General features: G+C 45.8%; 1 protein-coding gene across 2 annotated transcripts in view; it reads right to left on the bottom strand.

Moving 5' to 3' along the window:
• CHRDL2 (chordin like 2) overlaps positions 1-14,838 on the bottom strand; it is a 120,396-nt gene that overhangs the window by 54,174 nt on the left and 51,384 nt on the right. For both annotated transcript variants that reach the window (XR_012241447.1, XM_073612764.1), the window contains exon 2: positions 4,979-5,091. Coding sequence is in view for 1 of the 2 variants with exons in the window: in XM_073612764.1 (XP_073468865.1) it covers positions 4,979-5,091 (113 nt within the window). In the remaining variant the exon portion in view is untranslated. The remainder of the gene's footprint in view (positions 1-4,978; positions 5,092-14,838) is intronic.

The raw sequence follows: 14,838 nt of genomic DNA, 5'->3' as shown, positions 1-14,838 counted from the left end.
AAAAATGTGTCAGATCACCTAAACACCGCATGCGATCTGCTTTAGTGCCGAGTGTAACCTTTTTTCTTTTCTTTTTTTACTTAACTTTAATGTTATCAAATAGGGAGCTGACATGCAGCACGCAGAATTGAATCACTTCCCCTAAAAAGCTGACAGTCGGCATTGACACAATGATTTTTTTCTGTGTTTTTTTTTTTTTAGGCTGGTGACAGGGTCTCTTTAAGGACAAGGTGGCTGTAACATCATATAAGACTGGACAAGTTTCAGGATTTTTAATAAATGATGAATCTGTCGGAGGACGAGGAGCTGGTGAGCAGGTGATGTCAGTCCCGTCTCGCAGCGAGGTGCTGTGCCCCCCCCCCCCCGGTGGGTGGGAGAGGAGCCATGCCAGTGTCACCCGAGCGCAGTGATGTGGCTTGGCACCTGTGAGAAAATAGGGACATCTTTATCAATGAGCTGGCAAGGGTCCATGCCCGGCAGGAACAAGCGCCAGCTCTGCAGCCCATGAAAGGCTCCTTGTTCCAGTGGCTGAGACACGGCTGGAGCTCGGGAACAGTGGTCAGGGAAAAGGATTAGTAACAAAAATGTTATGGCTTGTAAAAGGAGCGTAAACCGCGTCATGAAACCCTCCACTGCCGCCGGATAATGGAGCAGTGTGTTCCTGAAACTCGGCCCTCTTTATTAGGGGACTTAACACCATCACTGCTGGACGCGGCTCAAGGAAAACCTCCCGGAGAAAACCTGCGCTGCTTCCGTGCCAAAAGTCGTATTCCCCGCAGACTCGGGCGTTTAACAAGCAATCTTACGACGCGGCTGCGGGGAGCAGGTAAAACAGATGGCGGCAAAACCAGCTGCAGAGAAAAGTGGAATAAAATGATTGACGACCTGAAAAGAAGGGGAGAGATCCCCCAACTTTTCTGGGTGCAGCCAACACGTTCTGGAGGAAACGGATCCCTAGAACTCTAAACCGAGCCTGCCCTTCGTCAATGGAGGACAAAGCAACAGATTCACCCAACCCCAGGACATAGTCACCCAGCCCCAGGACATAGTCACCCAGCCCCAGGACATAGTCACCCAGCCCCAGGACATAGTCACCCAACCCCAGGACATAGTCACCCAACCCCAGGATATAGTCACCCATCCCCAGGACATAGTCACCCAACCCCAGGACATAGTCACCCAACCCCAGGACATAGTCACCCAACCCCAGGACATAGTCACCCAGCCCCAGGACAGTGTCACCCAGCCCCAGGACAGTGTCACCCAACCCCAGGACATAGAGTCACTGCCAGCTCTTCATTCCTCCACTGTGAAATACTCCATACTTCTGAGTATAAAGGAGCATGTGACCCACTCCCCTTCCTCCCATAATGCAGCATTGGTACCAATCGCCAAATCCAGGACTGTCATTTTGGGGTTTACTAACTCTAAAGCAAGGGGTCTCCAAATTTTCGAAAACAAAAGAGCCAGTTTACTGTCCTTCAGACTTTAAGGGCGGCATATGCCCTGGTGTCTATGAGAGTAAACAATGCCACATCATTGGTATTAGTGGGGGAGGATTGCCCTATTGTTGGTATCATGGGAAGGAATAGTGCCCCATCATTGGTGTCAGTGGGAAGAATAGTGCCCCATCACTGGTATTAATGAGAGGAATAATGCCTCATCATTAGAATCAGTCGGAGGAATAGTGCCCCATCATTGGAATCAGTGGAATAGTGCCCCATTATTGGTATCAGTAGTCATTGGTATCGGTGGATAAAAATAGTGCCCCATCATAAGAATTAATGGGAGGTATAGTGCTCCATCGTTGGTATCAGTAGGAGGAATAGTGTCCCATCATTGGTATTAATGAGAGGAACAGTGCCCCATCATTGGTATTAATGAGAGGAACAGTGCCCCATCATTGGTATTAATGAGAGGAATAATGCCTCATCATTAGTATCAGTCGGAGGAATAGCGTCCCATCATTGGAATCAGTGGAACAGTGTCCCATTATTGGTATCAGTAGGAGGAATAGTGCCCTATCATTAGTATTAGTGGGAGGAATAATGCTCCATCATTGGTATCAGTGGATAAAAATAGTGCCCCATCATAAGAATTATTGGGAGGATTAGTGCCCTATCGTTGGTCTCAGTGGGAGGAATTGTGCTCTATCATTAGTAGCAGTGGGAGGAATAGAACTCCATCATTAGTAGCAGTGGGAGGAATAGAACTCCATCATTAATATTAGTGGGAAGAATGATGCCCCATCATTAGTATTAGTGGTAGGAATGGTGCCCCATCATTAGTGGGAGGAATGGTACCCCATAATTAGTATTAGTGGGGGGAATAGTGCCCCATCATTGGTGTCAGTGGGAGAAATAGTGCCCCATCATTGGTGTCAGTGGGAGGAATAGTGCCCCATTGTTGGGGTCAGTGGGAGGAATAGTGCTTTGGGAGGAATAGTGCCCCAAGGACTGGATAAAAAAGCAAGCAAAGGGTCCTATCCGGCCCCGGGGCTGCAGTTTGGAGACCACTGCCCTACAGGTAAGCTTATAAAAAAAAAAAAAAAAAAAATCGGTCCCTTGGAAACAGCCCAAATTTGTGCTATCTAGTAGATACACATGTAGCACCCTCCTAGGAGAGGATGCTAGGCAAATTAAGTTGTTGGGTTGCTCTGTAATCAGGAGAGGTGAGATGGATGGCCCAGGTCTGTTCATAGCTCTACTGTAGTTTCCCCTATGTCTGGTAAGAACCTTCCAGAGCTTAGGCCGGCAAATTCCAATGCCTAGGCTGAATATTTGGATTGCTCTGGCCAATCCCTGGGGAGGTATTCCCAGTAGGTGGTTAGAGAGGTGGTAAATTTGCTGGTTCCCTGATCAGCCTGTTATCAAGACTGTTCCAAAAGTGAACTGATCTGCGAGTTTCAGGGGGCCATTTGCCTCTACAGCACTCCTGGACTGGCTGATGGACTACTCTCCTATGGACGAAGCCTTTGGACTTGTCCTACTTCGGGATCTGTGAGCAGTCTCATCCCTGTGCCCCATCTATTCGTGGTCCTCAGCAGTGGACGTGTGGACTGTTACAGTTTGTTTACTTGTGCTACGAATTAACCTTAGGGTCCCTAGCTTTAAGGACTTGGACTGTTCCAGTCTTCTTATTTGTGCTACCAATTTGCCTTGTGGCCCCGGCTGCAAAGACTTGGAGTGTTTCAGTCCATCATTGTTTGTGCTGAGCTTAGTCTCATGGTCCCCATCTGTGAGTGAAAGACTGTAACTGCTGCTTAGAAAGAGAAGTGGCCTCTGCAGTATCCCATTCCCTACTATCCTCCTCCCGTTTCGTCAGCAACAAATACTAACAAGACATACCCTAGTCCAGCCTTTCCTCTGTGTAGAAAAGGTGGAGAAACAACTTTCCAGTGTCAGGGAACCCCTGCTAAAAACACTTATCTACAACTCATGATACATTAGCAGGATGGTCAGTGGGAAGAACACTCCTTACACTTGTGGTCATTGGGAAGAAATACCCCCTTACAGATAGCTATAAAGATCAATGGTTTTGCTTTAACAGGGTTCCTCAACCAGGGTTCCATGGAACACAAGGGTTCCTCCAGAGGTTTCTAGGGGTTCCTTGAGCAATCGCTGCCTCTAATTGCTCAAGAAACCCCTAGAAACCTCTAGAGGAACCCTTGTGTTCTAGGGAACCCTGGTTGAGGAACCCTGTTAAAGCAAGAAAACTAGGAAACCCGATCCTAGCAAGTATGTGTACATGTGAAAGGTCTCTATGATCAAGTCCAGTGGCCAGGACGAAATGCGTCAAATCCTTGGTCTGAGGAGCAGCATTGCCTGAGGCCTTCACGTGTACACATCCTTACTAGGATCGGCTTAGGTGTGTGGCGTTTTCTTGCTTTATTGTTCACCTCTCATTGGAGGAGTCACTTTTGAAGCCGGCATCCCCTGTAATTCTGAGCACCAGCAGGGCTTCACATCTTAGCTTGGAGCAGCACCACCAAGCACACCTGCTCTAGATTGTTTACTGACCTAGAGTCATTGGACGGTTGCTGTGTGCCTGGCTGTCTCTGCGCTGTTTTGGGAAAGATCCTGCCCCTTTGGGGGTAGCGCTACATGCACATGGACGCCAGCCAATCACGTCACTGATGCATGCGCAGTACACTCTGTATTTAGGGTATACTGAGTGTGCCCTGAATGAAGAGAGCTGTTCGATGATGGTGACTCCCATGCGCATGCATGGGGGTGATTTCATTGTGGCCCGGCTATTTAAGATCGCGGAGGAGAGCGCGAACCTGGAAGGAGATTTTGGTGAAGATGGGAGCGCTGGGAGTAGTGATAGTTTGGCACTGAAAGGCTCTGTTTGAAAGGTAAATCTGTCATAATGTGCTAGTATGCAGTGCTTTCTAGCACATTATGGCACAAACCTGCAGAGAGCCTTAATGTTTGTAGAGTTTATTATCGCTTTAAGGGCCAGTTCACACCAGAATGCCGAATTTGAACCGGCCCTACGAGTCCTTAGCCTTGTGCAAGCTCTGACCAGAGCGATTTAAAAACACAGGACTTCCTCTCTTCTCTCCTACACACTACTCACAGCATCCATACCAGGTCTTCCAAGATCTCCACTACCCACAGGGCTTCTGGAGCTCCCAGTAATGACACTGGGCTTGTCCTCTGACCAGAAAGAGTATTTAAGCACCAGCTTTCGAAGTGGCTGGTGCTGTGACTCACTGCCAGCTACTTGAGAAAGAAAGAGCTACGATGCTTGTCTTTCCAGCCAGTCTAGACCTCTGCTTGGACCGGACTACTCTCCTCTGCCTTGACCCCAGCCTGAACATGACTACTTCCATAAACACCCAAAGCAATTGACTTGGTGAAGGTATTCTATATATCAGACACAGCCACAATGATACATATCAATAATGAAAATCATAACTTGTGGGCTTCCATTGGTTTATTCTATATGGGGAACACAAAAGCAGTAGACGTACCTCAGAGCACATGCAGCGTATACAATATACGACCCCTTGAGGTTCAAGGTATGGGTGCCAGCTGTCTCCCGCACTGTACTTCTTACCGTGAAATATACAAAAGATATCTGGACCTGGAAAGAGAAAAAAAACATGTGACTGAGCATGACTCACAACCCAAAAGTGTAGGTGTAAAAGAAAAAATTCTAGAACCCAAATATTGTGGTCAAACCCTCATATGCTTTTGGTCATTGACCAATGAGAGGGACATGCAAGGTAAAAAAAAAGCATTTTTGCTTGTACATGATTGGATAATAAAATCAGCAGAGCTTCCCCTGATTTCAGATCTTCAAGTGCACTTGTAGTGCAAAGTGGATTTGCCTTTAGTAAATAACCCCCAAGGTGGGTTTTGTGAACAGCAAAACGTAAGGAGGGGGCTAAGGCACAACGCCAGCGCTGGCGTCCATTCGAAGGGGGGGCGGGGGGGCCAAGAGCTCTACCATTCAAAGTTTTTCTAAATGAATCTCGGATTCAAATATTACACCACAGAAGTAAACACCTACGTATGAAAATGCTGGGGTCCGGAATTGTGCCATTATAAAAGCTGAAGTGTGTTCTTTGTGAATGAAACCTGCAAACCGTGTTTGCAGGCTTTGTTCATAAATAAGCTTTGATAATATTACTGTTACAATGCATTTTAAAGAGTTTTTTTGAAGAGTTAACCTAATTAGCCATGGTAAGGCTGTCCACAAGGTTTAGGAGTGTGTCTATGGGAATGCTTTACTATTCTTCCAGAAGCACATTTGTGAGGTCAGGCACTGATGTTGGACAAGAAGGCCTGGCTCGTAGACTCCGCTCCAATTCATCCCAAAGGTGTTCTATCGGGTTGAGGTCAGGACTCTCTGCAGGCCAGTCGAGTTCCTCCACCCCAAACTCGATCATACATGTCTTTATGGACCTTGCTTTGTGCACTGGTCCTAATCATTTGGTGGAGGGGGGATTATGTTGTGGGGTTGTTTTTCAAGGGTTGGGTTTGGCCCCTTAGTTTCAGTAAAGGGAACACTTGAGGCGTCGGCATACAATTTCATTGGACAATTTCATGCTCCCAACTTTGTGGGAACAGTTTGGGGATGGCCCCTTCTTGTTCCAACATGACTGCCCACCAGTGCACAAAACAAGGTCCATAAAGACATGGATGAGCCAGTTTGGGGTGGAGGAACTTGACTGGCCTGCACCAGATAGAACACCGTTGGGATGAATTACCTCAGTTTTATAATAAATGTCTACCTTATTGCAGAATCAATAATCCGATATCAAAAATGTAAAAATTCCTTCATAAACGGTATGCAGCAGTGGAAGGTAAAGTGGTGAATGATGCAGAAATTCACAGGTACTCAATATTAAGCGGACGAGGGCCTCCATCTGCCCATAGACTTACATGGAGCTTCTGATCCGGTTGATCTGGACCCAAAAATAATCCAAATTATATTATATTTTACAATGAACACTGCATCCCAAACATTTCCGAGAACAAGACATGACCATAATGCAATTCTATTACACCCTATACATAGAACACTACGTCAACATGACCCACCACTGGACATGACCATAATACAATTCTATTACACCCTATACATAGAACACTACACCCCCCCGACATGACCCACCACTGGACATGACTATAATACAATTTTAATACACTCTATATATAGAACACTACACCAACATGACCCACCACTGGACATGATCAAATTACAAATTCTATTACCCTCTATACATAGAACACTACACCTTAAACATGACCCACCACTGGAATTGACCCAATAATTGGATAGGATCAGATCTTCTATTAGGCTCCATTCACACCTAAACAGTGTGAAGCTTGAAGCTCCAAATGCTCAACATCTAATATCCCATGGTTCTCATCTGTGCCTGCTCACACCTGAGTGTAGGGATGCTTGAAGCTTGCAGCTCAAAAAAGTACATGAGCTTCTTTTGAGCTTCAAGCGTTTTTGGGCCCAATAGACTTCGATAGGAACGTCTGAAAAATGCACAAACGTGCGTAAAAACGCACATCACACTTTTTTTCCTTAGTAACCAGCTTTCCATTGGCTAAAAATAGTTAAAAAAAATAATATGCTCAAGCTTCAGACGCCCATATAAACGCTATAAAGTCTGCAAGACAACCAAAGATGCTCAGCTCAGATAATACTACGCTGTATCTCCAGCATGTTCTGGTCACAAGACTCGGCCATCATACCATTCCACTCTATTTAGACATTGGTTGTGATTAATGTTCTCCTTCACTGCAAAATATAAATAGCAGAGCTCTCATAAAATAAAAGGCCGGCATCAGAGAAAAATGCTGAGGTTTATTTTCCTTTAATTTACAGAGAGGCTCTCTTGAGTCGGTGAATATAGCAATGTTTTCCTTCAACCTGTTTCTGTACAATAGGATTATTGTGAGGACAGCAGAGTCCTCTGGTTTCCCAACCTGCTGGCAGCCGAAGCCCTGGAATAAAACCTTTGCAGGATCTGTGCCTTGTGTACACAACAGAAGTCTCCCGAAATCTGCCAGAATTTCTGTGCATTCTCCCAGAGATCGTGAAGGAAGCTCTCCATCAAAATCATTGTGTCCACAACATATTTTTTTTTTTGCGGTGAAAAACAAAAATTGAAAGTAGATTCCTGGTGCTCGAAGACTTATGTGCAGTACCTGGAGCCAAGTTAGGCTTTTAGCATGTAGCATTTGGCATAAAACATCTGTTCCACCTAATATTTTGGCCTGTAACAATGCCAGAACCTCTTACTGAGCCACCTAGAAGATGATTTGTGGATTCATTCCCACAGGTACTACATACAGTGTAATTCAACTAGCAGATCTTCTTCCATGGTCGGGACTGCATCTTTTCTAATTCCATGATCAGGACTGCATCTCTTCTAACCCCAGAACAGGTGCCCATGCAATTCACTGTATGCCACCACTGCACAAAACTAGATATACACTATATTGTCAAAAGTATTGGGGCACCTGCCTTTATACACTCATGAACTTTAAAGGCGTCTTAGTCCGTAGGGTTCAATATTGAGTTGGCCCACCCTTTGCAGCTATAACAGCTTCAACTCCTCTAGGAAGGCCGTCCACAAGGTTTAGGAGTGTGTCTATGGGAATGTTTGACCATTCTTCCAGAAGCACATTTGTGAGGTCAGGCACCGATGGACGAGAAGGCCTGGCTCGTAGTCTCTGTCCTAATTCATCCCAAAGGTGTTCTATTGGGTTGAGGTCAGTCCAGTCAAGTTCCTCCACCCCAAAAACTCGCTCATCATTTATGGACCTTACTTTGTGCACTGGTGGGCAGTCATGTTGGAACAGGAAGGGGCCATCCCCAAACTGTTCCCACAAAGTTGGGAGCAAGAAATTGTCCAAAATGTCTTGTTATGCTGACGCCTTAAGAGTTCCCTTCACTGGAAATAAGGAGCCAAGCCCAACCCCTGTAAAACAACCCCACACCATTATCCCCCCTCCACCAAATGATTTGGACCAGTGCACAAAGCAAGATCCATAAAGACACGGAAGAGTCCATTTGGGATGGAGAAACTTGACTGGCCTGCACAGAGTCCTGACCTCAACCCGACAGAACACCTTTGGGATGAATTAGAGTGGAGACTGCGAGCCAGGCCTTCTCGTTCAACATCAGGCCGCCTGACCTCACAAATGAGCTTCTGGAAGACTAGTCAAACATTCCCATAGACACACTCCTAAACCTTGTGGACAGCCTTCCCAGAAGAGTTGAAGCCGTTATAGCAAAGGGTGGGCCAACTCAATGTCGAACCCTATCGACTGAGACTGGGATGCCATTAAAAGTTCATGTGCATGTAAAGGCAGGCGTCCCAATACTCTTGACAATATATGGTGTACAGCAACACTAATTTTTCTATATGACCTTGCCAAATCCCTACGCTCTTAATCCCGCAACGCCTGTTTTAAATAAATCATCATCTGTGGCTAGCTTATTCCTGGTTACGGCCTACAGACGATGACTGCACCAGATCTCATGCATGCTGTGACGGAACGTCCCACACTCCGCTTGAGTGCTTCCGTCAGTATATCGCTTCCTAAGTCCTGGAACACGAGACCAATGGATCTGGCTATAGTAACCCCTAAGAACCAGACAACAACAGTTTTGGAGTACATCAGAAATAGCCTCCTTTATTTGACATCTCACACAAATATATACACCAGGATGACAATACAAACTGTAACCAGAAACCTAACATGAGCTAATTAACTAATCCTTTAACCAGACAGGTGACTCAGAGATATGACCTTTCAGGGCAGCCTTGACGTCTCCTTGCTCACGACTATACAATACACATTATCATAAATATCAACACAGAACTCCTTCACACAATAGCAAAGTTAATTGGCACAAATAACAATGGGTGAAAGACTCTTAAAAGCCATACTATACTTATTTACATTATAGCAGACAACAGACAGACAGGTGGCTGGAGTTGATGACATCAGCATCTTTTAACAGTATGTGTCCCAACAGTATGAATCAGTCACTATTTCTAATATGGCATATACAGGGTTCCCAAAATCTGTGTGTCTTGGGGGGACATGGACCTGAATCCAAAGTAACACCACCTCAAGGGTTCCCAGGGATACAGCTCACAAAGAGCAGCGTTCACCCAAAATCCAGGGCCCATAACTAGTAGGCAAGAGGCCAGCATTCAGTCCCCTCCAAAAGCCTCTGTCCCGGGTAAGTCCATCACACATGCGCTGTACGTAATCTGGCACAGTTTCATGTTGTTTGTATCTTGCCAAGGTGTTCGCAACATACTAACATTATGGAAATGTATAAATAAAAAAAATAAAAAAAATCTGATTTCTCTGGAAGGCACTTGTGAGGTAGCCTTCCCAGGGGACATCTGTGAGGCCGAGCCTACTCCATCAGTGCCTTGGAAAAGAAAGAAGAGGAAATAAACAAAAGCGGAAAACACAAAACGCTTTTACTAAACATAGGACCTAGGGATAGCAGTAAGTAGTACCATGAAGTATAATGGAGATGGTCTCTGTTCCAAGACAGGCCCCTGCTACTGATGCACGAGGGCCAGCACAGCATCCATGCAAAGGAAAGGGATGGCCGGCACTCAGGAGGACATCCAAAAAAGTAGTATTTCTTTATTGAAAAGAGATATGTACAATGCTGTAAAAACAGCCGTGTTTCAGGCGTTAGTCCTGAGGACTAACGTCCGAAACGTGTTAGCTGTTTTTACAGCTTTTTTACATGTCATTTGAATAAAGGAATATTATTTTTTGGATGTCGTCCTGAGTGCCGACCATCCCTTTCCTTATTCTGGTACGTTGGAGGTGTCGGCAGCATCGAAGGTTGCAGGAAGGTTGTAGCGCCTACACACCTGTTTTCCTATAGCAGCCAGGCAACCATTTTTCAGAAGCAAAGCTCAGCAGTGAGAATGATGTTATGATGTTTCCTTTAACTGAAGGATGTAACAATCTGACATCTTAGGCCCTATTTACGCTTGTCGATTTGGAAACGTGGGCAGAATTATCGCAAAACTGTTTAAGATTCCAAATCGCGTGGCAATTGCTGCATAGCGCGTGACGCACGGTTTGTGGGGCCACTATCCTTCGATGGCACCCCCAAACGCAATGCGATTCTGCCATGATTGTCGCAAGACAGGATCACACGGCAAACCACGCCTTAAAAAACAAAAAACAAAAAAAAAGCAGCTCATACCTGCTACGTGATATGTGAATGGGACCAAAAGGCTCCCTTCACACCTAAGCATAGCGGGAATGCGCACATGCTCTTTTCTTCTGTGCGCCAACGTGTGTCACGCCTAGGGCAGCCCATTTAAGTGACAAACGCCCAAAAGTAGCTCCCGAAACCTATTCATGGTGGAGCGCCGGGCGTCTTTTCAGTGCTCGTTTTGTCACATGACAAAGTGCAGCAAAACGCGCCTCTGCTACCCACGCTTGGGGCGCATTAACAATTAGAATTAGAACAATTGCATGTTTTTTTATGTGTTAACACGCATCGCGCCAAGTAGTGCTGCACCGAAAAATAAAAATTTTGGTGTCGAAAATTCAGGATGCACTTGGCCGAAACCAAGACTGAAAATGACAGCTTTTTAAAAAATATATATATTTTTATATATAAATGTGGAAATGTAAATAAAATTTATTATATATATATATATATATATAAAAATATAAATATAAATATGAGACTTTTTAATTAATATCATGAATTTAAAATGTATTGTCGGCCATTACGGCACCTTTAGCGCAAAAAAAACTCAAGAAAAATGCATCCCTTTAAATTAAAAAGTATGTCTTCAGACTGGTCCATTGCGCTTCTGTTGTGGTGTTAAAAATATTGCTTGCTGCATTTTTGATGAGAAAAAAAAAAAAAAAAACAAAACAAAAAAAAAAAAAAAAAAAAACCACCACACTTCCCCATTGAAATGCATTGAAAACGCAGCAAGAATACATCAATAACGCACCCGTTTTGCATTTTTTATGCATTTTGTGAGTCACGTGACCTATGAAAAACACACCAATGACACGGTAAAATAGCGTCAGAATTGTCATAACATTGCGGCAAAATCGCATGCGTTTTTGGCACCTTTTTTTTCCCTATCGGCAAAACACCTATAACCCCATTTTTGGCAGCTGAGACTTCGTCACATCACTAGCGCCCAGGGCAACCCATTCACTTGGGTTGCTCTACACACGGCAAGCCCCCCCCCCCCTCCAAAGCAGCTCCAGGACCTTTTCGGTGGGCGTTTTTTCAGTGTGCGCATTTTTTGCACGTTTGTAGCATTTTTTTTCGTTGCGCAGCAAAATGAATGTCTGTTATCCACGCTTGGGGTGCCACGAACAAGTAATGGCACCGCAACTCGCAATTGCAGCGCACTTTCGAAATGCCCGTCAAAAACGCACATCTTAGTGTGTTTTGTCACGTGTCTAGGAAACATGCAGGTGTAAAATGTAGCCATAGCGCCATCACATGGCCAAATACATGGAAGGGCTTACACGGAGCATGAACGGACATTGTAGCGGCGCTCTTCAAATAAAGATAAAAATCACAAATCTGGATCAGCGTTCCGTTTTGTTTTCGTAACATCAAACCCCTCAGATTTAGAGTATTTGCCTCCTCGCCGCATCCTAGTGACCCGACTGGCTGCTTCCTCTTGGTTCTAATCCCACGAAAATCGGCGTTGCCAAGGCGGCTTGGTGCCGGCCTAGGCTGCGATTGCGATCAGAAGTAGAGAAGTCAGGCAGAGTGGTGTGTAGAGCCACAGTCCAGCATGTGGTTCAGATTACAGGGGGCCCCCGGAACACACAGAGGAGAGCTGTGTACACGCAGAACCATGGACAGCGAACGCTTCAACACACCAACGCCAGGTTAGGAATACTCGCTTATTTACAACGGGGATTTACCGATGCCTTTTGTCAGCTTAAAAGTCAGCTCAACAGGTAAAAAAAAAAAAATGCAAACCTGCGCCGCCCTTATTAACCACTTTAATACAGGGCACTTTTACCCCCTTCCTGCCCAGGCCATTATTCAGCTTTCAGCGCTGTCGCACTTTGATTGACAATTGCGCGGTCATGCAACATTGTACCCAAACTAAAATTTTAATCATTTTCTTCACACAAATAGAGCTTTCTTTTGGTGGTATTTAATCACTGCTTTTTTTTTTTTTAGTAATAAAAAGAAAAAACGAAAATGTTGAAAAAAAAAAAAAAAGTTTTTTTTAGTAAATAAAGTAATTTTTCTCCATTGATGTGCGCTGATGAGGCGACACTGATTAGGTGGGACTGATGAGAGGGCACTAATATGCGGCACTGATAGGCGGCACAGATAGGCAGCACTGATGGGCACTGAAAGGCAGCACTGATAGGCAGCACTGATAGATGGCACTGGCTGGCATCACTAATGGGCACTGATGGGTGTCACTGATGGGCATGGATTGGTGGCACTGATTGGGGCTTTCCTGTAATCAGGGCATTGATGACGAGTGCCCCAATTACCTGCCCTGGTCTACCCTGCGAGAAGTTACCGCTGATCGGCACTCCTTGCCACACACTCTGTCGGTGTGAGGCGAGGAGAGCCGATTAACGGCACTTCCGCATTATATGTGGCCGGCCGTTCTGCCGCTCCTTGCCGCAATCGCGGGCTACCGGCGAACATAGAGTTCAAATATAAGTACGTCCATTTGCCTGCCTGTACCAATCTGCCGATGTATATGTGTGTGCGGCGGTCGGCAAGTGGTTAACCGAGGTTTTGTTATACATATTAATACGCATATATTTATTATTTGGCGGTCCCTCAAGACAATCATAGGACACATTCATGGTCACACCCTGGAGATTGTCCTGCTGGGAATTCTGCGTCGTTGGAGGTCGCCTTGTATGGGCCATGCATACGGTTCTCACAACCACAGCTCCCGGAAATGATGCCCCTTTCAAAGGGGGTTTCCAGCCATTTGTGTTGCACTTTCTATACACAGCGATTCTGTGAGTACATCATATATCCAATGGGGGTTCTTCCCCCCCCCCCCCCCCCCTTGGCCTTTTTTTCCAAAAGAGAACTATCTAAGGAATTTTATATTTGATTACAGATGTACACATGCTTGCTCCTGAAGAGTGGACAAAATTCCATGAAACGCGTCTAGATTTTGTAACCATCATGTTTAAACTGACCATGTGTTTCTATTATCTCCTATTAGAATCATGTACCCTGTGTAAGTTAATATATGAATTTTGGGTATATTTTGGTATTTATTCCTAAAACTAATGGGTAGGTAAGAGGTGTTATACCCACAATCCTTCCCTATGGAAATGTGTCATTCATGCTTTTTATGTATGTATATACCGTATTTATCGGCGTATAACACGCACTTTTTCCCCCTTAAAATCAGGGGGAAATCGCGGGTGCGCGTTATACGCCGAACTGCTGCCTTGGAGGGGAAGGAGGGAACGAGCGGCGCTGAAATAGACAGAGCCGAGTGTACTGTGTACTCGGCTAGGCTTGGTTTCGCTTGCAGTCATGCCCAGTCCCGCCTCCTAGCATTTACATCCCGCCATTGGACCGGTGTTGTGTCCATCACAGGAGCCGGGCCAAGGTGTGGGACTGGAGGGGACTGCGAGATGAGCCGAGAGGAGCCAAGAGGAGCCGAGTACACAGGACATCCAGCTCTATCTATCTCAGGAGCGGTAACATTTAAAAATGATCATGCAATTTTGGGCAAGGCTGCATTGATGGGCATTTAAAATGGGCATTTAAGCCAAGAGGAGCCGAGAGGAGCCAGGAGGAGCCGAGATAAGCCAAGAGGAGCCGAGATAAGCCAAGAGGAGCCGAGATAAGCCAAGAGGAGCCGAGATAAGCCAAGAGGAGCAGAGATAAGCCAAGAGGAGCAGAGATAAGCCAAGAGGAGCAGAGATAAGCCAAGAGGAGCCAAGAGGAGCCAAGAGGAGCCGAGAGGAGCCGAGAGGAGCCAAGAGGAGCCAAGAGGAGCCAAGAGGAGCCGAGATAAGCCAAGAGGAGCCGAGATAAGCCAAGAGGAGCCAAGAGGAGCCGAGAGGAGCCAAGAGGAGCAGAGAGGAGCCAAGAGGAGCAGAGAGGAGCCAAGAGGAGCCGAGAGGAGCCAAGAGGAGCCAAGAGGAGCAGAGAGGAGCCAAGAGGAGCAGAGCGGAGCCAAGAGGAGCAGAGAGGAGCCAAGAGGAGCAGAGATAAGCCAAGAGGAGCAGAGATAAGCCAAGAGGAGCATAGATTCGGCCAAGAGGAGCAGAGAGGAGCCGAGAGGAGCCAAGAGGAGCAGAGATAAGCAGAGATAAGCCAAGA

The sequence above is a fragment of the Aquarana catesbeiana genome, linkage group LG02, assembly GCF_042186555.1.
Source record: "Aquarana catesbeiana isolate 2022-GZ linkage group LG02, ASM4218655v1, whole genome shotgun sequence".
In the NCBI taxonomy this organism is placed as follows: Eukaryota; Metazoa; Chordata; class Amphibia; order Anura; family Ranidae; genus Aquarana; species Aquarana catesbeiana.
Note: the sequence above shows the minus strand (reverse complement) of the source record. Positions and strands in the feature narration are given on the sequence as shown.